At 62.6% G+C, this 23,983-nt stretch overlaps 3 protein-coding genes across 8 annotated transcripts in view; 1 reads left to right on the plus strand and 2 right to left on the minus strand.

Moving 5' to 3' along the window:
• Positions 1–868: 868 nt before the first annotated feature.
• CKAP2L (cytoskeleton associated protein 2 like) lies at positions 869–8,750 on the minus strand. The gene is made up of 9 exons (XM_038166934.2): positions 8,667–8,750; positions 7,534–7,600; positions 5,120–5,186; positions 3,685–4,739; positions 3,003–3,204; positions 2,269–2,424; positions 1,811–1,874; positions 1,367–1,517; positions 869–1,271 (listed from the first exon to the last, which is right to left on the minus strand). The coding sequence occupies exons 1-9, from the start codon at positions 8,689–8,691 to the stop codon at positions 1,046–1,048; spliced, it is 2,013 nt and encodes a 670-aa protein (XP_038022862.2). The 5' UTR covers positions 8,692–8,750; the 3' UTR covers positions 869–1,045.
• An 846-nt stretch (positions 8,751–9,596) lies between these two features.
• Positions 9,597–11,448, minus strand: LOC119713475 (interleukin-1 beta). Of its 2 annotated transcripts, XM_038166869.2 has the most exons (6): positions 11,289–11,448; positions 11,146–11,194; positions 10,839–11,040; positions 10,581–10,751; positions 10,354–10,499; positions 9,597–10,248 (listed from the first exon to the last, which is right to left on the minus strand). In XM_038166869.2, exons 1-6 carry the CDS (start codon positions 11,327–11,329, stop codon positions 10,036–10,038), a joined length of 822 nt encoding a protein of 273 aa, XP_038022797.1. In that variant the 5' UTR covers positions 11,330–11,448; the 3' UTR covers positions 9,597–10,035. The 2 variants fall into 2 exon arrangements, with proteins under 2 accessions (XP_038022797.1, XP_038022795.1); XM_038166867.2 differs by having other exon boundaries at positions 10,839–11,194.
• Positions 11,449–13,755: 2,307 nt separating this feature from the next.
• The window catches only part of OGDH (oxoglutarate dehydrogenase), a 32,709-nt gene continuing 22,481 nt past the window's right edge, over positions 13,756–23,983 (plus strand). For 4 of the 5 annotated variants that reach the window (XM_038166863.2, XM_038166865.2, XM_038166861.2 and 1 more), the window contains exons 1-3: positions 13,756–13,878; positions 16,489–16,737; positions 23,383–23,571. In XM_038166863.2, the coding sequence (XP_038022791.1) occupies positions 16,516–16,737; positions 23,383–23,571 (411 nt within the window). In that variant the 5' untranslated portion in view covers positions 13,756–13,878; positions 16,489–16,515. Of the gene's footprint in view, positions 13,879–15,634; positions 15,769–16,488; positions 16,738–23,382; positions 23,572–23,983 lie in introns of those variants that run through there. The other variant, XM_038166862.2, reaches the window with a different exon arrangement.

Consider the following 23,983-nt stretch of genomic DNA (forward strand, 5'->3'; position numbering starts at 1 on the left):
AGCTTTATTGGTGTCATAAAGTGGAAGAGACATAAAATCAGTTATGAGGAAAACTTTTGCCCCAGAGCTTGGGAGATGGGAGCAAAGCACGACTCCCAAATCCTAATCCAGCAGCTGGGACTGTGTGCAGGCCCCCGGGCAGGGGGCAGCAGCCCCGAGCCAGCCCCCTCGCTGCCAGCAGGGCCACATCCTGCACCAGGACCTCCAGATACGGCACCTCAGCCACTGAGGCTTCCCAGTAAAGACGCTGAGCGAAGCCAGCGGTGGCTATGGTGAGATGGGAAGACGAAGGCTGGGGCTCTGCCCTGTGCTTTATGGCAGCAACACCATTTCACCCCTCTCACAGTAGGGAAATGGGGCCGTGCTGCCAGAAGGGTCCTGAGTGCACCAACAGGGCCCAGCTGCACCCCCTGGCCTCCCCCAGCCCCTGCCACGCACAGAGCTCAGGCCTGGCAAACCCCAAGGACCCCCAAAAGGGGGCAGACCACCATCTGTGTATGATGGCCAGGGGGGCTTGTGCCCAAGCTGCTGCAATCCTTCAGGCACACCAGGACCTCCAACCTCTCCTGGGGGCTAGAGCATGGCACAAGTCTGGCACAGTTGGTGCCACCATGTGTGGCTCTGGCTGTCCAGGACAGGGGCTGTGCGTGCCAGGGAGATGTCAGGCAGGCAGGGCACTGGAGCAAAGCCCTGGGGACACCGCTTCCTGAAGCACCAGGGGGTGCTGGAGCATCACAGGGACCCAACGATGTCCTAGAGCACAAAACCCAGGGCGTGCATCGGAGCAGAGCCACGGGCAGCCCCATGGGCAAGGAGCCCAAGCCTCCCATCCCAGACCTCACGCACTACGCATAGGCCACACTGCACCTCTGCTGCAAGTTATTTAATATTTGAAAACAATGGAAAAGGCTAATTACATGCCACCCCTACGTATTTACATCTGAGAGGCAACAGAAGTGGGTAAAGTAAGTGCATGACAGCAGGAAGCATGGGGCAGCCAGCACCCCTTGGGGAGCACTTTGGGGCTACAACTTCAAAATCAGGGCTACAACTTCAAAACCTCCATCTCTGCCACCTCCGGCAAAGCCTTGTTTTTCCGGAAGAAGTACTGCGTGTCCTCTTCGTCATCCAGGATTTCATTGAGGGATGACACAACAGGGTCGTGGTCCTTCAGCATCACCGGGTAGCAGCTCACGGCCCTCTCTATCCGCAGCGAGCGCCGCACCGGCGTCAGGAATTTCAGCTCCTGGCCTTCTGGCAGCTCCCTTCCCCTGCGGGGGGGAAGAGCCATGAGGTAAACCCTGCAGGCAGGAGCACTGGCACGGGGAGAAGGTGCTTGCTGCCAGCAGCGGGCAGCTCCGCTCACCTGGGTATGGATGTCACCTGCAGTTTGATGGAGGAGATGGGCAGGCTGGGCAGGGAGCTCCCCGCCATGCTGGGAGTCGATTCCGTGTGCTCCCTCTCTGCCAGGCAAGGCGCTGTGGGCTCCCAGGGCACGGGCTGCTCAGCATTCTCCCCTGAGAGGCAAGAGGAAAAGGGCAGCACGGTTGTGGAGAGGGCAGAGCTGGAGCAGGCTCACAGCACTGCAGCGCTGTGGCCGCAGCCCAGGGCACCTCGCTAGAGGCCTGGCCCCAGCAGAGGACTCCTGCCCCGTTTCTGAGATCAGGATTCTGGACTTTGACAATGCTCCGTCACCATCAAAGTCAACAGGGACACCGGGCACAGAGACAGGCTGCAAACCGTGCTGCTTCCCTGCCCGCAGCAGCAGGGAGCCCCAGCCTGCCAGCCGGCCCCTCCGTGCGTGTGTTACCTCCTGGCGGTTGGCCTGCAGTCTTCAGAATATCAAGGACAACATCTCTGAGCTCCTGGAGTGGCTGCAAGAAAAGCCAAACACAGGTCAAGGCAGGCATGACTCAGGAACAAAGAATATTCCAAAGAGAACAGGAGAAAAGGTTGCTGCTGCTGCACCCTGTGCTGGAGGGAGAGGCTGACGGCTGCAGCGCTGCCCTGCCCTAAGTCAGATCCGCGAGCACGCTGCGGGGCGGACACAGCCCCGCTGGTAAATCCCACCAGACACCGCTGTTACACCGCCCAGGCACGGAGCTGCCATCGTGCTGCTTCCAGCCACAGCCCAGGGCACTTGGCCTCCCAGCCCTCCTCTGGAATCCGAGCCCAAAATCTGCCCCTTGTCTCGATGTGACCCGCTGGCACAGGGCAGGCATCGCAGGGAGCCACCAAGGGGAAGCGCTCCCGGCGCTCCCTACTCACGGTAGCACCGGCTGAGATTGCAGCTTTGTACAGCTCCATCACGTCAAAGGGGCCGCTCCGGGCGAGCAGTTTCGCTTTGCAGATCCAGAACTTGGCGCATTTCTCTGCTCGGGGCTCGTGGGACAGAATTGCGGAGAACTCCTCTGACTGGACACCCTGCGAAACAAGGACAAGGTGTGAAGAACGGGGCCACCCCTGAGGGCCAGCGCTCCCGGGCAAAAGAGGCAGGGTCTGAGCCTGGATTTTGCTTTTTACAAGTCTCTTGCATGACCTTGGACAGATCATTTCTCTGCCTCCATTTCCCCCTCAGTAAAATAAGCTCTGCAGGGGGATGTTGAGGGAGAAGCTCGCCAGTGCAGGCAGTAGCAGGGCCACTAACCCCCGGCACTGGGCTAGCAGGTGGCATTGCCAGGGGTGATGTCCACCAGGGACACGTCTCAGGGTGGCTCACACAGCCTGGGCTGCTGCTGCAGAAATCCTGCTGCAGACCAGTACCAGGACAACAGGGACACACGTAGGCCACGTTACTGGGTGTCACCATTGTCCTTGTCACCGCCCTGCGTGCCTTTGGCCGATCCCCATAACTCCAGGGGTGAATGGAGCATTAGGACTTTTACTTTTCCCGAGACAAGCAAGAATCCTTGCTCTACACCCGTGTGAGCACGTGGCCCTCATCTCCTGGGATGCTCCAAGGGAAGAGAAGCCTCTTCAAGCTACCACTTTCCCATCCACACCTCCTCGATGAGCTTCAGGCACTCAGTTAGCAGGTTGTTGATTTTGTCCAAGTGGAGCTGCTCGGGCTTCTCTGCTTTCTCTTCCTCCTCAACAGCTCTACAGACGGGCAGCTTCTCTCTCACTGGCTTTTTTTTGGACTGCACCATAGGTGGCCGTTTGTAGGTCTTGCCTTTGGATGCCAACCACTGCTCCAGTTGCCTCCTGTTGAGGGACCAAGGGATCGCCGTTACCACCACTTTCTGACCACCAGCACTTGCTGAGCTATTCCCCATCTTCCCTTTGGATCTCACTCTAGCCAGATTCAGCTGCTCGGTGGGAACTCTAACCTAAAAACTCATTTGAGCCAGACTGGGCAAGGCAAACCCGCCCAAATCTGTGTGTTTTGAAGATTTTTGAACAGGAGAGCAGCTGCATGCTCTCCTCTGGCAGCAGCACGAACCAGCAAGGCTCCCCCTGCCAGCCACTGCAACCACTCACTGCTGGCTGCGTTATGCACGGTAGGGGACTGCCAAACCGCCGGGGGGAAAGGGGAGCCCAGAGCAGCCCCAAACCCCATCCTGCCCTCCTCCACCCAGCAGCTGGCTGAGGGAGCCCAGCCCTGCAGGTGGAAGCCGGCTCAGCAGCTCTGTGCTCTGCTGTCCCCTGGAAGCAAGGACGGAGCCAGCCCAAGGCGCGACTCACCTCCGATCCTCGGCCGTCGGGGTTTTGGGGACGCGCCCTGCGTGCACCCCGCGTGCCTGCAGCGGCTCCGGGTTCAGCCTCTCTCTCCTGCTCACAGCCCCTTGAGCTCTGGGGCTGTGAGACCGGCCCATGGTGGCTCTGGCTTGAGACAACGCCGTGTGTCTGGGCGGCGCCTTCACGTCCTTCCTCTCTGCCCCCCCTTTAACCACGGGCCTTCGCTCTGACACCACGGCGCCCAGCCTCACGCTGGGGGTCCTCGTGGACCCCAGGGTTGTGGTCCCCTGGGGCCTGCTGGAGGCTGGAGGCTTCGGGGGAGATCTTTTCGCTTGGAGAGCCCTACTGTGGTGCTGAAGGCTTCCCCCCGGTAGCGTGCCAAGTAGCTTTCCTACAGGTTGCCCTGCTGTACTCCTTTTTTCATGTTTTACTGCTGGTTTTTTGTGTAGCAAGTTAGTAGAAACAGCAAGTGCTCGAGGGGGTTGCAACAGTTGGGTTTTGTCACTTGGTTTTTGAGATGCACTCTTTGAGCTTGGCAGAGACTTCCTGAATTTGTCCTGAATCAGTGTTTTCTTAGCCTGGCAGCTATTAATTGTCCTTGACACAGTGCCTGAGGTTTGCCTATGAGCCAAGGCTCTCTTGTTCATGACGCTGTTTCCATCTGACTGAAAAGCTCTGCTCTGCACAAGGTGTGTAGCTGCTTGTGCTGAGAAGTTCTCTTTGTTGCTCTCTAGCTGTTCCTGCAGGCCCTCGTTCCACAAGCAAGGTTCCCCAGGAGCGGGGCCACCACACGCGGTCTCCTCAGTCCCTCCTGGGTTTAGGGAACCAGAGGCAGAAGCTGGGAGCCTCCCTCTGGGAGGTGCAGAAGGGTTCACACCTGGTACAAGCCCTGAGGACAGCTTTGTGCTCTTCCCCGGCTGCTTTGGATGTACCACAGCCGCTCCCCACGATGTACTTGGAAATTTCTGTGGGGCAGCACGCCCGTGCGACCGGGTGGCCTTGCTGTCCTTCTCAGCATCCAACGCCACGTCTGGGAAAACATCCCTCTTGTTCCTGTTAGCCTGGAGAGAGACAAGGTGAAACTCAGCCCCAAAACCAGCAGGGCCCAGAGGTCTCAAAGCCCAAAAGATGAGGAGGGCTCAGCTTGATCAAACCCCAGCAGCTCGCTCCTACCCCGGCCCTGCCAGCCCAGGGGGGCACAGCAGCACCACAGCGGCTGCCAACACAACACCCGCCAGCACCCAGATGAAGGGCAAGTCTCTCGGCCTGAGTTCCTCTGCAAAATAATGACTTGTCTTATTGCCAGCTGTTTAGCAACACGTTGGCTGCAGCTCGTTTGGGGTCAGGAACTCGCTGTCCTGGTTTGTGGACCCTGTTCTGCCTGGACGTGCTTCAAGCATGAGACGTAAAACCAGACTGAAAAGATTTCTCTTCTACTTACATGTTCTGGTTTAGAAACTGGTTTTAGGACTGGATCCAGGCGATTAATCCGGTCATTTAAATAGGGCCTGCAGAAAGGCAAACAAGTTATCAGGGTATCCAGCAGCTCTCTCAGCAGAGGTTCAATACCTGAAACACTTGCAGTTGTTTCAGCAACCGGAGCTTCCGAGAAGCCTTTCGAAATCAAAAAGCTGCCAAGGAAGCACCACGTCACGTTCCTTTTTCTCCCGTGCGGCAGCGGAAAAGCGGCACAATAGGCTGACACCCGGGGCTGTCACACAGCTCACGACCGCCGCCGCCAAGAAAAGCCATCAAAGCGTTTCCTGCAGCCGAGGGGCCGGGCAGGCAGGATGCGATGGGCTTGGACAGCTCGCGCCGCCCCTTGCCCAGCTGGGACCCCATTTCCCCAGCCCACTGGGGCCGTGCAGCCGTCACGGCGGCGCCTCGGAGCGCGCCAGCACCCGCTGCGAGCCCCTCAGCAGCCCACCCGCTGGCAGCCAGGAGCAGCGGGGTTCCCCCAGCCTCTGCTCCCACAGCTGGCTTGGGACCTGCAGTGGGTTTACACGGCAAGGGTTTGGTAGCGGGGGGCTGCAGGGGTGGCTCCTGTGAGAAGGAGCTAGAGGCTGCCCCACGTTAGGTGAGGAACCCACTGCTGACCAGAGCTGAGCCAACAAATGATGCTGTTTGCGCCTCTGTGAGAGCAGATTTCAGACAGGGAAAAAAAAAATGCTGTGCCACACAGCAGCTGGGAGAGTGAGAGGAGTGAGGAACAGCCTTGCAGGTGCCAAGGTCAGTGAAGAAGGGGGAGAAGTGCTCCAGGCGCCGGAGCAGAAGCCCCCTGCGGTGTGGAGAGGCCCCTGGTGGAGCAGGCTGTCCCCCTGCAGCCCATGGGTCCCATGGCAGAGCAGATCTCCACGCTGCAGCCCGTGGAGGAGCCCACAGTGGAGCAGGTGGCTGTGCCCTGGAGGAGGCTGCAGCCTGTGGAGCACCCCCACCAGAGCAGATTCCAGGCTGGAGCAGCAGCCCATGGAGAGGAGCCCACACAGGAGCAGGGGGGCTGACAGGAGCTGCTGCCCGTGGGGGACCCAGGTTGGAGCAGTTTGCTCCTGAGGGATGGACCCCGTGGTACAGACCCATATCTGGAGCAGCTCTGGAAGAGCTGCTGCCTGTGGGAAGCCCACGCCGGATCAGTTCGTCAAGGACTGCATCCCGTGGGTGGGACCCCACAGCACAGGGGACGAGAGTGACCGAGAAGGAGCGGCAGAGAAGAAGTGCTGTAGACTGACCATAACCCCCATTCCCCCGTTCCCCTGCGCCTCTCAGGGGGAGGAGGTGGAAGAGGGTGGATGGGGGGAGGAAGGTGCTTTTGGTTTCTTTCCTTTGTTTCTCACTTCTCTAGCTTGTTAGTAACAGGTAATAAATCTTACTGTCTCCCTATGCCGAGTCTGTTTTGCCCGTCACAATAATTACTGTGTGATCTCCTTGTCCTCATCTCAACCCTTGAGCCCTTTTCATCGTATCTTCTCCCTGTTCCTCTTTGAGGAGGGGGAATGAGAGAGCGGCTGTGGTGGACCTCGGCCGCCCACCTGAGTAAAACCAGCACAGGAACTCAGCCCAGCTGCCAGGCAAGGCTGACACCCCTGCAGACACCTCACTGCAACCGGAGAGCCCGGAGAGTTCGGGTACTGTCCTCTGCTCTGCACCAACTGCATACTATGCCATTAAGATCATGAATTTGGTTTATATTCTATCTGTGGTGTTTTTCGGAGCCTGGCATCAGGGATTGGTTCACCCTTTCTGGTCCCGCTTCCCTTTGTCTTCTCTCCATGGGGAAGTTTTTTGGCTCCCAACAGCAGCATGAGGAATACTGCAGCAGAGCCTCAACTGCTCGGCAGTTCCAGTTCAAAGCTCTGCAGAGCGAGGCCTTGCAAGGGGCTGCTCGTGGCAGCGCATCGGCACGGCCCAGCTTCTGCAGCACCGAGCCCAGCAGCAAAGGGGTTGCCCAGCCAGGCAGCTCTAAGAGCTCTGAGGGTCATACCCAGCTTCACTATTTGTGTGCTTTTAAGTGCATCAAAAAAGCCTCTTCCTGACTCCGGCCTGCCCCAGAAGGCTGCCAAAAGCAGCACTCAAGCTCGGATGACCCTTTTTCAAGGCCCAGCAGTGCCTTTGCTGCAAGAAGCCGTGCTCAAAACCCAAAATAAGGTTTGGTGGAGGCTCAGAAGACGCCCAGAGGAGATGTTTCCAGCAGGGAATATCAGTGCTGAGACCACAGCTGTGCTGCCAGGTGAGAGCACAGCAGGGGTGCTGCGGGACCAGAGCTGTCCCAGGCCGTGGTGGCCCAGAGATGAGGCTGTCCCCGTTGGGGAGCTGCTGCAGTGACAAGGCAGAGGAAGCAGGCTGCACACCGTGACTTACTTGGTGCTTGGCTGTTTCAGCTTTCCTTTGGCTGCCAGGTACTCCTGGAGCTGCCTCCTGCGCTTGTCTGCAAAGAGAGGGTAGGGAAGGATCAGGAGATGGTCAGGGCCCGAGGGAACGGCTTGAAGCTGTGACGTGGGGGGTCCCGCACCCAGAGGGGGGCTGGGTGCTGGAGCGGGCACCCCAGGGCAGGGGTCACAGCCCCGAGCCTGCTGGAGCTCAGCAAGCTTTGGACACTGCTCCCAGACACGATCTGATTTTGGGGTGGTCTTTTGGGGACCCAGGAGCTGGCCTCAATGATCCCTGTGGGTCCCCTCCAACCCGGGGTGCTCTGTGACTCCACGCAGACACAGCACGCGCAGCCCCCAGCACTTGGAGCGCCCCTCACACATTTTTTGCCCCCTGCTCCCTGTGGGGCCGTTCCCAGACACCCCCCCAGGCTCCCCCAGCACAGGATCCCAGCCCCCCAGCAGACACCAGAGCTCCTTCAGAAGGGTTTAAGGGTTTCCCCCACCCGCTCTGCCAGACCCCCGTGCCCCCCCCAGCCCTCGCCTTCCATCCCTGCTCAGCGCATCCCCTAAACGTCCCCTGAGCCCCCCCATGAGCCCCAGCCCCCCACTTTCGGGGAAGGGCAGCGGGGTGGGGGCACCAGGGCCCCCCTGTGAAGCCCCCCCCCAGCCCCACACCCTGGGGGCTCCCCCAGCACGGCCCCACCTGGCAGCCCCCAGGCACCGCCCCCACGGCTCCGAGGACACCCCCAGCACCCCAAAACCCCCCCAAAACCGCCCCTAACACCGCCCCCGGATCTGTGGGGACCCCCCTGCCCCATGGGGACCCCCCCTCATGCCCAGCAGCAGCCCCGGGACCCGAAGGCGCCCGAAGATCCCCGAATGCCCCCGAGGATGCCCCGAAGATGCCCGAATGCGCCCGAACGCCTCCGAAGATACCCGAAGATACCCGAAGGCTCCCGAAGGTGCCCGAGGACCCCCGAAGGTGCCCCCACAGATGCCCGAACGCCTCCGAGGATACCCGAAGGCTCCCGAAGACGCCCCCAAAGTTGTCCGAGGACCCCCGAAGGTGTCCGGAGGTGCCCGAATGCCCCCGAAGATGCCCGAAGTGCCCCCGGCCCTCACCCTGCTCAGCCGCCGCCGCCGCCATGTCCGGACCCCCGCCCACCCGCCCCTAACCGCCACCCGCCCCGCGCTGATTGGCTGCCGCGTCCTTCGAACCACCTAATGAGGAGCGCGGCAGGGGGCGGGGCTCGGGGCACGGCGGGCGGCGATTGGCCGGGGCGGGAGGCGGGGGGCGGTGACGGGAGGAGGGGCGGGGCCGAGGGGGCGGGGCCGGCAGGGGGTGGGGACCAATGGCGGGCGCGTGCGTTAATTAGCATAAATGGGGGCGGGGCCTGGGTGGGCGGGGCGAGGGGAAGGGGCGGGGCGGGGGCGGGGGCGGGGGCGGGGCCTGGGGGCTGGGGGCTGGGGGCTGGGGTCTGGGGTCTGGGGCTGGGCCTGGGTTTGGGGTCTGGGGTCTGGGCCTGGGCCTGGGCCTGGGTCTGGGGTCTGGGGTCTGGGGTCTGGGGTCTGGGGTCTGGGGCTGGGGCTGGGCCTGGGTTTGGGGTCTGGGGTCTGGGGTCTGGGGTCTGGGGTCTGGGGTCTGGGGTTTGGGGTCTGGGGCCTGGGGCTGGGCCTGAGTTTGGGGTCTGGGGTCTGGGTCTGGGCCTGGGGCTGGGTCTGGGGTCTGGGGTCTGGGGCTGGGCCTGGGTTTGGGGTCTGGGGCCTGGGTTTGGGGTCTGGGGCCTGGGGCTGGGCCTGAGTTTGGGGCTGGGCCTGGGGCTGGGGTCTGGGGCTGGGCCTGGGCCTGGGGCTGGGGTCTGGGGTCTGGGGCTGGGCCTGGGGCTGGGGCTGGGGCTGGGGTCAGGGGTCTGGGGTTTGGGGGCTGGGGCTGGGCCTGGGGCTGGGCTCAGCGCAGTAAATGGGCGTAAAAGTACGGTAAAAAGTGTAAAAAGTGTAAAAAGCACAATAAATAAGTGCGAAACCTCAATAAGTGCGACGCCACAACAAGTGTAATGACCCAATCAGTGTAATTGCACCATAAATAAATGTAAAAAGTACAGGGACAGCACAATAAGTAAAATTACAATAAATAAATGCTCAATAAATACGGGGAACAGCAGGGGGGTAAAATCACAGTGCGTGGATCAGCACAATAAATAAGTGTAAAAGCCTAAAAACAGGTGGATCAGCACAATAAATAAGTGTAAAAGCGCGATAAGAAGCAAACCAGCGCAGTAAGTGTGAGAGCACAATAAATAACTCGATAAATGGGGGGCCGCAGCCCCAGAACAGCGGGCGGGGGGGCGCGAGGCGGGCCCACGGGGCCCATGGGGGCTATTTCACCTGAAATATCGCGGGCGGCAGGGCGGCGCCGCGGGCTGTACTCGGTACATACGGCGAGGCAACCGGTGACTGCCGGTTGGGGTCGGGGTCGGGGTCGGGGTCGGGCTCAGCGCCCGCTCAGCTTGTAGGTGGCGATGTTGACCTGGTCGGGCTGGTTGGTGATGCCCACGGGCTGCCAGGACTGCCGCGAGGTGCAGATGAACCAGCCGGGGAAGGCGGCCGACTCGAAGCGCGTGGTGCCCTCGGCCGGGCTGTCCAGGCGGTAGAAGATGAAGCGGGTCAGCTCGGCGCTGTCGATGTCCCTCATGACGTCGGCCTCCTGCGGCGGGGGGGACAAGCCGGGGGGGTGAGCGGGAGGCGGCGGGGACAGCGGTGCCATCCCCACGGGGACATTGGGGACATTGGGGATATTGGGGACACTCACCTCCAGCTGCAGCACGGGCTCGCTGCCGCTCATCACGCAGGACATGTAGAGCTTGTAGCCCTTGATGCCCAGCGCCACCGGCATCCCCATGGCCCCGGCGCTGCCCGGCCGGGTGTGGGGCCGGTACAGCGCGATGTTGAGCCTCACTGCGGAGAGAAGGGGACAGGTCAGGGGGTGCCCCCCGGGGACACGGGGTGGGGACGGGGACAGGGACGCGGTCCCCTCACCTTTGCGGCTGGCCAAGGGCCCCTGCACGTGCAGGGCCACCAGCTGGGTGGGCGAATCCAGCATGAAGCACTTGTGGTTGATGTCGTAGATATCGAAGGACTGGGAGCGGGTGTAGCGGTACACGGGGGCGCCGGCGTAGCTGCTCTCAAGCCTCTGGAAGGTGACGGGTTCTGCGGGGGGAGTGGACGGTCAGGGGGTGTCAGCCCACAGCCCCCCTCCACCTCCAGCCACCCCTCCTCCAAGCACCGCGTCCCTACCGAAAATCTCCTCCAGGAAGCCGCCCAGGTCGCTGTCGGCGAAGTCCTGGTGCGACGGCCTCCGCAGCATCTTGGTGGCGGCCACCACCAGGGTGGCGGCCTGGCGGAACCTCCTGGCGCCGTGTCCCGGCGTCACCGTCACCTGGACGTCCACCGTGGTGCGGCTCTGGCCGTGCTTTGCCTCCGAGTCCAGGCGAAGCTTCTGGGGGCAGAAGGCCGCAGGTGAGCGCCGTGCGATGCCGCGCCGCGGTGCCGCGGTGCCACGGTGCCGCCGTGCCGCGGTGCCACAGGCTCCTCCCGGCGTTACCTTCGGTGGGTACAGGCAGTCGGGGCCGTAGAAGGTCTCCTCGCTCAGGCTGCCAGGACAAAGCGGGGTGGGGAGGTGAGACCAGGGCTGCAGCAGCACCCGGCCCCACAGCCCCCGGGGCGCACCGGCACGGCCGCACTCACCTGCCGCCCTCCAGCACGTCCAGGTCGGGGACGAACGCCATCTTCACGCCGAACGGGAAACCTGAGGGCGAAAGCTGCGGGGTGCCGGGGCCCTGCTCCTGCTCGTCCTGCTGGCAGCAGCGCTTGGGTGCACTCTGAGCCTGGCCGCCGCCGTGTGCCGGGTTTTCAAGCGCGGCTGGAAGGAAGCGCAGTCAGAGCGGGATTTCCACCTTTCGCAATGCTCAGCTTCGCCCATTTCCGCTCTGCCCCGGCACGCCGCTCGCTGCGGCCCCACCGTTGCCTGCGGGCATCGGCTCCACGTGTGGGGCACGGCCGGGCAGTGCTTTGGGGTTGGCGTGGCGATGCTTTGGGGTCGGTGTGGGGCATGGCAGGGCGATGCTTTGGGGTCAGAGTGAGGCACAGCAGCAGGGCGATGCTTTGGGGGCAGTGGGGGGCAGACAAGGCGATGCTTTGGGGTCATTTTGGGGCATGGTGAGGCAATGCTTTGGGGTCAGAGTGAGGCACAGCCGCAGGGCGATGTTCTGGGGTAGGTGTGGGGCACAGCAGGGCAGTGCTTTGGGGTCAGTGTGGGGCGCAGCAGAGCGGTACTTTGGGGTTGGTGTGGGGACATGGCAGGGCGATGTTTTGGGGTCAGTGTGGCGCACAGAATGGGGTCAATGCTCTGGGTCTGGCGCTCGCGTGTGGTCCGGCAGTGGCCGGGCTGACACACCGGGGACTGCCCCGGCGCCCACGATGACGCTCGCTCTCGTCAGGGCTGGGGCAAGGCCGGCCACCCCGGAAGGGGACGGTGGCGCAAGCGTGGCCGCTCGACGATTTCCCCACCCGGACCCACAACTTCCTGCCAGCTGCCAGCGGCCGCAGGGACCCCACGGGTCCCCTCCACCGCCCCATGCAGCCCCCAGCCCCCTGGGAGGGCACGGAGCACAGCGCACCCACGGGGACATCAGCCCCATCCACCTCAGATGCCACCCCCTTGGGGACGCTCCCTCTGGGGACACCAATTCCTTGGGGACGCTTCTCACCGCAGCCCAGGCGTCTCCCCACTGCCGTGACCCCGTCCCTGTCCCCGCTGTGCATGCCTGCAGGATGTCCCCCAGCCGGTTGGCTCCGTGGGGTTGCGCCACGGTGGCCGGGCCGGGGCCGTGCGTGGCCCCGGTGTTTTCCTGGGACCGTTTCAGTTCCCAGAACAGCGCCGCCGCCCGTGGGACCGTGACTCAGGGCTGCGACCATGGCCCCACGGCCCCCCCGTGCCACCAGGTGCCCTGGGTCAAGGTGTCCCCATGCCAGGTGTCTCCATGGTGGATGTCCCCAGATGATGTCAGAAGCCCCCCATGGGCAGATGTCCCTGTGGCAAATATCCCATACATCCCCCACACCATAGCTCATGTCCCCATAATGGATGTCTGTGCACTGTGATGGGTGTCCCCACGTCATATCAGGTGTCCCCATGGCCAATGTCCCCACAATGTCCCCACACCATGCTGGATGTCCCCATGGCCAATGTCCCCACACCATGCTGGATGTCCCCACACCTTAGTGGATGTCCCCACACCTTGGTGGATGTCCCTGCACCATGATGGGTGTCCCCACACCATGTCAGGTGTCCCTGCACCATGGTGGATGTCCCCACACCACAGCAGATGTCCCCACATGATGCTGGGTGTCCCCAAGGACGGCATTCCCACACCATGATGGATGTCCCCGCACCAATGTCCCCATGCTGGATGTCACACACCACAGCCAGTGTCCCCATGGCTGATGTCCCCACACCATGATGGGTGTCCCCACACCATGTCAGGTGTCCCCACACCTTGGTGGATGTCCCACCACCACAGTGGACGTCCCTGCACCATGTTTGGTGTCCCCATGGCCAGCGTCCCCACACCACAGCAGATGTCCCCACATGATGCTGGGTGTCCCCAAGGACAGCATTCCCACACCATGCTGATGTCCCCACCCCAGTGACCCCATGCTGGATGCCACACACCACTGCCAGTGTCCCCATGCCGATGTCCCCACACCAACGTCCCCATGCCGATGTCCCCACGCCTTGGTGGATGTCTCCACCCCAGTGTCCCCATGCTGATGTCCCCACTCCATGCTAATGTCCCCACACCACTGTCCCCATGCTGATGTCCCCACGCCTTGGTGGGTGTCCCCACACCACTGTCCCCATGCCGATGTCCCCATGCCTTGGTGGATGTCCCCACCCCAGTGTCCCTGTGCCAATGACCCCACACCACTGTCCCCATGCTGGATGTCCATGACCACGCTGCTGCCCCACGTCTGTCCCCACACCACTTTCGGTGTCCCCATGCCCGGTGTCCCCCCCCGCAGTGTCCCCCCGCCCCGCCACCCCCCAGCTCCCCTCTCCCCCCACGTGTCCCCGCGAGCGCGCGCGCGCGCTCCTCCCGGGGAGCCGCGCATGCGCAGTGGGCGAGCCGCGCCTGGGCGGCGCGCGGCGTGGGCGTGGCCTCGGGGAGGGGGGGCGTGGCTACGCGGTGACGTCAGCGGCGCGGGGCGGCAGTCGGCGGTTGGGGGCCGCTGTCAGAGCCGGGGCCGCGAGCGGGGCGGACGGGCGGGCCGGCAGGTACGGGGCTGGGCGGGGGGCGGCGGGGCCGGGCCGGGCCGGGCCGGGGGGCGGCGGCGGGGCCGGGGCAGGGCGGAGCGGGGCGGGGATGGCCGGGGGAGGGGCGCGGCGGCGGCGGTGGGGCCGGGGGGGGGCCGCGGGCGCTCCCCGGTGTCCTTGGCGCCGCCGCCCGGGCGCCTCAGGGCGGGGCCGGGGGCGGGGCCTGCGCGGAAAGGGGGCGGGGTCAGGGGATGGAGGGGGCGGGGCCTGGGAGGGAGGGGGCGGGGCATGGAGGGGGATGGGCAGTTTGCGCGGCCAATGGGGGGGAGCGCGGGAGGGGGGGAGGGCGCTGATTGGGGGGGAGGGGGAAGGGGGCGGGGACTCGGAGCCAGCGCGGCCGCACGTGGGGGCAGCGAGGACCCCTGGTGACCCCCAGTGACCCCTGGTGACCCCTGGTGACCTCTGGTGACCTCTGGTGACCTCTGGTGACCCCAGGCCATGGAGCCCCCCAGCCCCGGGAAGCCCCAAGCTCCCCGGGCCCGGCACCCACAGGCTCAGAGCCCCCAGCCCCGGACACCCCAAGCCCAGAGCCCCCAGCCCCGGAGCCTCCAGCCCTGGCCCCCCCCCCAGCCCCGGGGACCCCAGGCCCAGCGCCCCCCAGCCCCGGTCCCCACAGAGCCCCTGGGGCCGGCATGTGCCGTGCCGGGCGGCTCCACGTGCCCTGTGCCGTGCCGTAGCGCTGTGCTCAGCACCTTTTGCCTCTCCCTCGAGTTCTTCCCCTAGGCTGGGCAGGGCGCGGGGAGCGGCTGCCTGGCTGCCCTGCAATCGAGCCTTGAATTCCTTCCTGGCCTCTGGCTGGTGGGTTTGGTTCTAAGGAAGGAGGGGAAAAAAAAAATAAAAGGCATTTCCCAATTCCCATTAACCGCGTTCTGTGGCAGGTGGGGTCCCACTGGGCCGGGCTGAGCTCTGTCATTACTGCCCGTGCTCTCCCCAGAGGTCACCGAGTCACTGCTGGGTGGCAGGCCTGAAACTGGACACCAGCGCTGACGCTTTTGTCCCAAAGCTTTTTTCCCCCCCCACGTGTGCGCCGGCGGGCAGCTCGGCCGCCTCTCCGAAGTATCTCGAAATAATTTGGCGGCTTAAATGCGAGGAAGGAGAATCGCCAGCCAAAAAAACACCCCACGGTGGTGGTGCCGCGCGTGCGCCCTGCTGCGTCTGCCCGCTTGGAGCCGGACACCCGGCGTGGGGCTCAGGGCCCTGCCTGGGTGCTGGGGGGGGTGAGAAAGCGGAGGGGAAGGGACGCGCTTCTGCCCCCGGAGTAACTCCCTCCTAACTCCCAATTTCTGCCCTTAATTAGCGCCTGCAGTGAATAAAGGGCCAGGAATGCTGCGCGCTGGCATTCCCCGCCTGCAAGCGTTGTCCCAGCCGGGTGCAGCAATCAGCCTCAAATGGGTCAGGACGCTGCTGCTGCTGCTGCTGCTCTTAACGTTGCATCACCCCACATCTTGCATTTCAAGGGGGGAAGCTTAGCTGCCGCGGTGCTGAGTAGCTAGAGCTAGGTCCAACACCCCAAATTTTGGCAGCAGGGCTGGCAGAGCGCTGGTTAGGACACCCCACGCCGCCAAACTTTGCTCTCCTGGGACCGAGCGGTGGCTGCAGGACGCGGGGACGCCTCCAGCCCGGCCTCGAGGGGTGGCACAGGGCAGGGCAAAGCTCCCTGAGGCCGTCCTGTTCCAGCACTTTCCCTGGGGCTGCGTTATCAGCAGCGTTTTACAGCGGCAGCTCGGTTCGCCCTGCGGACTCGCGCACGCCCGCTTTGGCCGCGGCCACTCGCGGCTGGGACGGTGACAGCTCGGTGCGTGCCTTGCCGTGCTGCAGCCCGGCCGAGGCCAAAAGCAGAGCGGGTGCCGGGTGAGTAATGCAGCAAAAATGGGTCTGGGAGAGCTGCCCCGGTCCAGCTGCCAGCCTGCTGAACAGGGAAGGGAGCGGAGGAGAAGCCGCTGCGGGCTTTGCGCAACGAGAGCCGCTTTGCTGCGCTCCTGCGGGGCTGGAGAGGTCCCTGTAGGGGAGCCTGTGGGGCTGGAGGGAGATGTGGCTTCCAGTACTCAAACCCAGCTGGGAAATAAAATGTTCCTGGCACCCCTCTGGGCAGGGGGGTGGCTTCGGTGCCTGACTGGGAGGTGGTTGTCCTCCAAATTTCAATTTCCCAATGAAAAGCAGAGAACGGAGGCTTTGCAAATGGGGTGCCGCTTTCATGGGCTCAGCTGGCAATCCCAACCCTGTACTGCTTCTCCCGCTGCGCTTCTCGGGCCTTGGGAGCCGAGCACTGCTGCGTCCCGTGACAGTGAGCTCCTAAAACCAAACCCATCCCTTCCCCCAGCCGCCCCCGAGGTGCTGGAGCCGCTTCTGCGCCGCAGGACCCGGACCTCAGCTGTGTGGGGCATGGAAGGAATCGGAAACAAACCCAATCCCGAGCTCGGCTCTGCAGGCTGGGTGCCTGCCGGGGGCCACCAGGACAAATTGATTTCTCTGGCATTAGCCCCTGCTCCCCAGCTGGCGGGGCGAGGGGGGGGTCTGAGCCGCGCTGTCTTGTACAATTTCTAAAACTCTGTTTCATTTCTCTTCCAACAGGAACTCGTGCGAGGCTACAGGACAAAAATGTTTAACTTAAGGACTTGTGCAGCAAAGCTGAGGCCGTTGACGGCCTCTCAGACTGTTAAGACAATTTCCCAACACAGGCTGGCAGCACCCAGGACGTTTCAGCGGATCAGGTGCTACAGCGCACCGGTGGCTGCCGAGCCCTTTTTGAGCGGGACTAGTTCAAACTATGTGGAGGAAATGTACTATGCGTGGCTGGAAAACCCCAAAAGTGTACATAAGGTAAGGAGCAACCCTGCCAGGAGTCTGCCTTCGCTTCGCTCTGTGTGTCTGTGGGAGCCGTGAGGTCAGGTAAGTGCCAGCGGCCCCAGGAGGATTTCAGCCCCAGCTGGACGGTCGTGGATGTGCCCCCACCGGACACCAACGGCAGCAGGGCCCCGAGCAAGAGCAGCGAGAGGCTTCTGCCTTCAGGAGCGAGCACCCCGTGCCTCTGCGTGCAGCCGGCGTGGAGTTTCCGTGCCCTGGATCACGAGTGGACGCAAGGAACGGCTGCTCCCGGGGACCACCTTGGCCGAGCTCCCGATGCTTTGTGTTTTCCAGCTCTGGTGCTTTATCGGGAGGGTTTATCCTGAGCTGGGGAGGGAGGGGAGGGTGTTCTGTACGTCTGGGCCCGTTTCCTTTTTGCTGTTTGCTTTGAGCACTGGGGTGTTAGGGCAGGCTCCTGCAGAAAGGCTGGGGGCTGCGGGGCCAGAGGGATTCCCCCAAGCTGCTCCCAAATGCAAGCCTGAAAAAACCAACCTAGATTTCTTCACGCGCCGTCCGTCCCTGCCACACGTTCAGGGCTGTATTTCACGGCCACGTGTCCGTGCGTGTGGCTGCAGGGCTCGCTGCCCGTCCTGCTGGAGCACAGCACCCGCTGCGTGCCGCGGGGCTCTCCGAAACCCAGCGGCGTTGTTCCCCCCTCTCTGTTTCACAAGGGAAATGTTGCTGCAGTGACAAAGTTTCGACATGAGCCACCGAATTTTTAAGAGGGTTTCTTGCATGTTCTGAGGGAGAGCACAACGTGCTTCGAGGTGCTTTACGTGTCGTGTCAGGGGCACTGATCCCGTGCACCCAGAGCACACAGCTGGGAGGCTAATTGCTGCTGTACAGCCCTCAAGGTAGGCTCCAAGCCAGGTTTTCACGGCCAAAGTTCACTTTCTTCTTCCTTCTAGGTACGTGGGTGGCTGAGCCAAGCGATACGGGCTCGGAAAGCACAAAAAGGGTTGCTTTGGGTGGTGCCACTTGTCAAACAGGGACTTGGAAGCTGCTAAGGGAGCGCTCCTGTCCCTTACGTGCTGCAGCCTGGTGCTCCAGAGGTGGGAGATGGGATAAAAGCTGCAGTGTGACACTTAAATAAGTGGGGGCTGGACGTGTCCCTCCTGGTGGTGGGCACCGCCGTGTCCTTGGCCAGCCACGAGTGCCCTTGGCCAAGCTGCAGGCCCTGTCTCACAGGTTAGGAATACAGAGGGTGAGGAGGATGGGGGGATGTCGTTGCTGGTCTGGCTCGGGATGCCAGCAGCAATGTGCCCTACGGTCTCAGAGGCAAGCAAAGGTTGTTTTTTTGTGTGTGTTTTAAGTCGTAGCTTGGTGCTGGAGTTCCCCTCCTCTTCAGGCACCAAGGTGAGCAAAGATTTGTTTTGCTTCTCCCGGCTGGCTCTGCCTTCATAGCAGAGGCTCCCCAAAACCTCACTGATGCTAGAACCCTAAGGCCCAGGGCATTGTGCCCCACTTTTTAGGGCCAAAAAACCCGTGGGCAGAGCGGGCTCCCTGGGCCTGCTGGCTCAGCTTTGGCACGGGGGCAGCAGCTCCGAGTGCGGCCCCTGCAGCACCATCCTGCCCCGGGTACCTGCCCGGTGCCCTCTGCAGGGCACAAAAACGGCTCAGGACCTGCTGCCGGCCCCGTATCCATCCGACAGATGGACATGGGCGCACAAACTGGAGCCCAGGAGGCTCCCCCTGAGCAGCACAAAGCCCAACTGTGCCAGGTGGGTGCCGGAGCCCTGGCACAGGTCCCCAGGGAGGTGCCGGAGCCTCCTCCTGGAGCCTTCGCACCCTGCTGGACGTGGTGCAGGGCTCTGGGTGGCCCTGCTGGAGCTGGGTGGCACCAGAGGGGCCCGGAGGTGCCCCCAGCCCCCACCACCCCGTGGCTCTGTGCTTCTGACCCTGGGCACGCCAACCGGAGGGGTCGCGAACCCACCGGGGCCTCCGGGAGAGGAGCCACCCGAGGGTGGGGTTTCCAAAAAACACCAGGCTGCTGCAACAGCGCCTGCAGCTTATCTGCTGACAGCAGAAACCGGCCGTGAGTTTCCCCACGCCTGCCGCTCTCGGTGGGGCTGCCGGGGGCACGGCCGGAGGCCGGGGAAGAGCCGGGATTTCTGCGCTTGGGTCACCAGAAACCTGCCGTGACGGTGCCGCCGTGCCTCCGGGCACCCAGGCGAGATGAGTTCACTTCCTCCAGCAGCGTCCGGTAGCCGAGATTGCAAAACACATTCAAATGTGGCTTTAGTGTAAGGAATGCTTATGTAAAAAGACGTGGTTCAGGCTTTTTTTTTTCCCCTCTTTCTGTCCTTCAGCTGAACTCCAGCTTCCTGTTACAGAGCTTTGCTGGAGCGCAAGGAGCAAACGAAGCTGAGCTGGGAAAGGAGGAGAGGACAGAGGAAATGAAATCGCTTCTAGCGGCTGGTGGGAGCCTTCCTGGTATTTTCAGCCTGGTGCTTGGCTCCCGTGGCTGCTCCCCGTGACCCCCAGCAAGCCGTGGGCTTGGGGCAGGAGCCTGGGGACCCACGGTGACAGCGAGCGGCCCACGGCATGTCTGCGTTAAGCTGCAGCCGTCCTGGAGAGCAGCCCTGAGTTCAGGCTGAGCTGGTGACCTTACGGGGTACGGCTTTCCCCATCAAGCAGCCTTTAATAGGGATTTCTTATTTCATTCTGTCTCGATTTATACCTTGAGCTGCATTAGGTCAAATAACCCGGCCCTTTGGCTGTGTCCAGTGTGCTTACGCTCCCAAATAAGTCTGGGCTGCCTGCATTTGCTGGGAGTCTCACTTGGGAGTTGGAGAAATCGGTGTTTCGTCGTAAATCTTCAGCGGTGAGCGCCCCAGGGGATCGCAAGCCCCCGCACATTGGGCAGGGACGAGGCTGTCTGGCACCCTGTGCCATCACATCTTGGTGGGGATGGTGCCATGTCCCTGGGGAGGCTGTGCCAGCCGTTGGTTCCCCTGTGAAAAATTGCCTCTAGCGAGACAAAACCTCGCTCAGTGCAACTTGTACCCGCTGCTCCTTGTCTTCTCCGTGCCTGTCCTTGTCCTTGCAGCTGCCCTTTGCATCCCGGGTGCTGTGACGGGGACCCCAAGCCCTTCTCTTCTCCGTGGTGCAGAGACCTGACTCCTTCCCTGTGTCCTCCTAGGGCAGGTTGTGCCCTTCGATCACGGTGTGCTCCGCTCTCCTCGTGCTGTGTGGGACCGGGCGCGTGTCTCCGTCACCTCCTCCGGTTCTCCTGCCCGGCTCCCCACGCGATGCCGCCCCCCAGCCCGTCACCGGCAGCCGTGGTGAGGGTGCTCATGGGGACAGAGCCTCTGCTTTGTCCCCGTGCTTCTGCTTGCCGTGCACGTGTCTGAAGAACCCTTTCCTTGTTCTCCATGTCGTTGGCCACTTCCAGGAGGCTGCTCTGGAGCATTCACAAGCTCCTTTGCCCTCTGTGGATGCTCCCCATGGCATCCCTGGCGGGTGCCTCGTGCTGCTGCCTTGTTCTCCCAGCAAGCAGCCAGGCAGGCAAAGTCACACCCAAGAAGACCAACTTCTGTTTTCTTGAGGCTTCCTCGAGCGGCTGAAGCAAGGTTTTTGTTCGTGGCGTCAGTCGGGATGGGGACGTCAGCAGCAGATCCGCCTTGGTGGCGATGCCTCCGATGCAACCCGGAGCCATCTGGTAGAGCTTTTGGGGTGTCCGTGGCTCCAGGGAGTGATTCCAGCTCCTCCTCTTCCCTTCCTGTTGCTCTGAAGGAGCTCGTAGCTTCTCCAGCCATGCAGGGCTATTGCCAGAGCAGCCAGTGCTGCCTCGTAGACCAGGAGGTGTGGGTCTGTCACCCGAGGTCCACAACAGAAGCAGCAAGGACGTGGCTGGGGATGGGAATGGGGTGTCCTGAGATGTGCATGCCGTGCCTCCGCTGAGATCCAGTGAGCCAGACCCGGTGGAGCTGGGATGAGCTGGGTTTTGCTTGGAGAACTGTGTTCGGGGCCGGGTCCGTGTGCCCAGGGACACGCTGTGCCCAGCACTGGGATTTCTTGGTGATGGGTTGGCCAAAGCCACAGCCATGGGAAGGTCCAGCAGCAGCCGAGCTTTTTGTGTGTACGAGCTTCGAGGAGGGAGAGGAGGAGTGCGGAGAGCAGCTGCGGCACGAGGAGGGCGAGCAGGAGGTCAGGGGCAGGCAGCCCTCGGCGTTATCACCGCGGGCACCTTGGGCCAGCAGTTCAGCCAAAGTCCTCGCTGCGATATGAGCCCCGATAGCGCTGGCATTGGGCTGCTCCCGTGCGGGGTTTGAGCTCCTCCAGAGCCATCCCAGCCCCAAGCAGCCCCGAGGTGAGCCGTGCCGAGGGGGACACGTGCGTATTTGCATCTTCCTTGAAAAACCGAGCTCGAAACCACGTTAGAAACCTGCAAGCTGATGGGTTTATGGTGCGTATCGAGGCCGCAACCTTCGCTGGGGCACAGCCCGCAGTAAAGTAGCCCGAAATCCTCTGTAATTACGTGGGGCAATAAAGCGCTGGGTGAAAGTACCCGAGCTGACTCAGCCGGCGCCGCACCCTGCTCGGGGAGCTCGCGGCCGGACCTGGGCGCCCTGCACGGAGCAGGGAGTGGCCCCAAGGGGTCACGGCTCTGAGAACCCATGGGGTCATGCAGGGAATGTTGGTGCTTCCCAGGGGAAAGTGGCCGTGAGGAAGGCGAGTGGGATGCTCGGTTTCCGCGGTGCGGATGGGCACCACTGCCTGATGTCCCTTCTTCTTCCCATTGCCCACTGAGCTCCTGGTGCTGGGGAGGCACCAGGGCTGCCCACCAGGCGGCCGTGCCCCTGCTGCGGTGTTACCGATGCTGATTTTGGGATGCTCCCTTTCCCTCGCCCAGCATTGTCTGGAGGCTGTTTAATGGCCTGGAAAACAGCGGCGAGGCCGATTCCTGCCCGCCCCGCAGCGCCTCGGCCCTATGCAGCCCAAACCGGAGGCAGCGGCTCCGGACGGGGCCACGGGAGGACACGGCCTCCCCGCAGGAGGCTGAGCGCCGTGGGGCCACCCGCTGCCTTCCCTTTGAGCCCGGGGCAGGGCCGTGGAGGCCGGCTCCTCTTTGGTGAGCCTCGGGAGCTTTGGTCCTCCTTCAGTGGCCTGTGTTTATGGCTGGAGGGGCCGGGAGGAAGGATGGAGCAGGAGGCAGCCTCTCTCTTTTCTCATTGTAATTTCCTTCAGCAGAAAACAATCGGAGCGCGGTCAGGTGTTCGCCGTGTTTGCTTTTCTTTACGTTTTTTTTTTCCCTTTTCCTTTGGGGGAAATCAGTTAGATGCATACCAGCCCCGGCGCCAAATTTTTTCCAGTTTTTATTTATGTTCCGTCAGCGTGACCTGCTTCTAAATTTACTCACCTTGTGCAGCCACGTGCTGGGGCGTCCGCGCGAGTCGCAGCGGCTGGAAATAGCTCCCGGGCATGTGACGGCCGGAGCCGGGAGCTGGTGCTCCCTGCAAAGGTTAGGCTGCGGCTCGGGTGCCCGGTCACCCTGGTAGCAGGGTGAAAAAGCCCCTTTTCTGCCCCAAACTGGCACTGAAGCTGCGCTGAAGCCTGTTTTTGACCTGGCTTACCCACCCTCGTCGGTGCTTCGGTCGCAGCCGTGGTGTGCAGCTCCCTGCCCGTCCCACCTCACCAGGGCTTCATTTCGGAGCGCACGGTGAGCAAGCTCCGTGTGTCACTGCTGAGGAGGCTGTCCACAGCATTATTCTCCACGGTGGTTTCTGCTGCAACAGAACCCAGGCTTCCAGCTAAATCCATGACCCTGACCGAGCAGTTGTGTTTTGTCCAAAAATAGGAAGAGGCAGCGTTAGTTAATTCCCTCGCGCTTCCTCTGCTGGCATCGTGTCCTCCGTGCAGAGCCTGACGCCTCCAGCACGGGGCCGACCTGTGCTTCTGGGGGGTGATTTTTCCAAACGCCGCTGCCCGACAGACCCAGGGGCCGGCTGATTTTCCCAGTCCTGGTGCTGTGTGCCTGGAGATGCTGGGCTGAAACCACAACCAGCAGCAGGTCTGGCGGTGGCTCCAGCTGACCTGGTGCGGGCACGCGGGTCCAGGGCACCACCACCCCACGTCACGTTTGGTTGCTGGAAGGATGGGGAGAGGTGGAGAAGGGGCGGTAAAAGCTGGGGCTGAGCTGCTCCGTGTCAGAGGCTGCAGCTCCACAGCTGCCTCGCTGGAGGTCGGTGCCCAGCCGGGGCTCCCAAAGGTTCGTGAGCTCCTCAGGGCAGTGCCGTTGGTGAGCCCAGCCCCAGCTTTCATCCTTTCTTGTCCAAACGCAATCGCACCTGTGCTTTTTGTCACTTGTCTCTAAAAATCCAAGCAAGGCAGCACCATCTTGTGTGGGTTCTGTACAAACGACATGCAGCACAGCAGACTTTCCCCTCTGGTCCTGCACCTCGTTAACATTCGGTGTTTTCTCCCTAGCAAGGCTGCAGAGGTGCCTGCGGGCTCTGTGGTGTTTGGGTGCAGCTGGGGTGAGCTTGGCCCCCCCTGTCCCAAGCCTGCAGCCGGTCTCTGAAGGCTGCTGTGACACTGAGCTGAGGCTCCTGTGACTGTCCTGTCCTGTAGGGTGGCTGCATTGTGTGTGCTGAACCCGCTGCCTCTCTTTTTTCCTAGTCATGGGACATCTTCTTCCGCAACGCCAACGCCGGAGCTGCTCCAGGCACCGCTTACCAAAGCCCCCCCCCACTGAGCACCAGCCTTTCTGCACTGTCACAAGCACAGTTCCTGGTTCAAGCACAGCCCAACGTAGACAAACTGGTGGAAGACCACCTCGCAGTGCAATCTCTCATCAGGGCATACCAGGTAAGGAGCTCGCCGTGTGCAGTTCGCCCTTTGCAGCCCCCCCAGCAGCTCGGGCACCCCTGCCCCTGGTGGCTTCGTGCTGGATGCGTGGCGCACGGGTTGTGTGTGTGCACCCCGGGCTTTTAACATCTGCTGACCTGCTGGGGCAGATGCTCAGCTGATGGCTCTTAGACAATAGGAAGATTAAAGCCATTGTCCCCCCGATCAGAGCAGTTCTGTAGCAGTGCTGCCAGACAGGAGCTGCGGGAGGGGGCCCCGTTCCCACGCCGGGGCTGGGGTGTGAGCGCCGCGCTGCGCTTTGCTTCCGCCTCCTGCCTCGCTCAGAAGTAGCGTGGGACGGCCGTCCTGCTTCCCGTGGCTCAAGTGACAGATCTCAGGTCCCGAAATAGAAGCTCAGGAAACGTTTCCTTGC

Source organism: Anas platyrhynchos, chromosome 23, assembly GCF_047663525.1.
Source record: "Anas platyrhynchos isolate ZD024472 breed Pekin duck chromosome 23, IASCAAS_PekinDuck_T2T, whole genome shotgun sequence".
Lineage (NCBI taxonomy): Eukaryota > Metazoa > Chordata > Aves > Anseriformes > Anatidae > Anas > Anas platyrhynchos.

Coding starts and splice junctions, on each gene's coding strand:
- CKAP2L (XM_038166934.2), bottom strand. CDS start 8,691: ATGGCGGCGGCGGCGGCTGAGCAGG. Junction 7,601..8,666: donor GGCGGCGGCGGCTGAGCAGG/GTGAGGGCCGGG, acceptor CTCTCTTTGCAG/ACAAGCGCAGGAGGCAGCTC. Junction 2,425..3,002: donor GCCTGAAGCTCATCGAGGAG/GTGTGGATGGGA, acceptor CTTGTTTCGCAG/GGTGTCCAGTCAGAGGAGTT.
- LOC119713475 (XM_038166867.2), bottom strand. CDS start 11,329: ATGGCGTTCGTCCCCGACCTGGACGTGCTGGAGGGCGGCAG. Junction 11,195..11,288: donor GACGTGCTGGAGGGCGGCAG/GTGAGTGCGGCC, acceptor TTGTCCTGGCAG/CCTGAGCGAGGAGACCTTCT. Junction 10,752..10,838: donor CTTCCTGGAGGAGATTTTCG/GTAGGGACGCGG, acceptor CTCCCCCCGCAG/AACCCGTCACCTTCCAGAGG.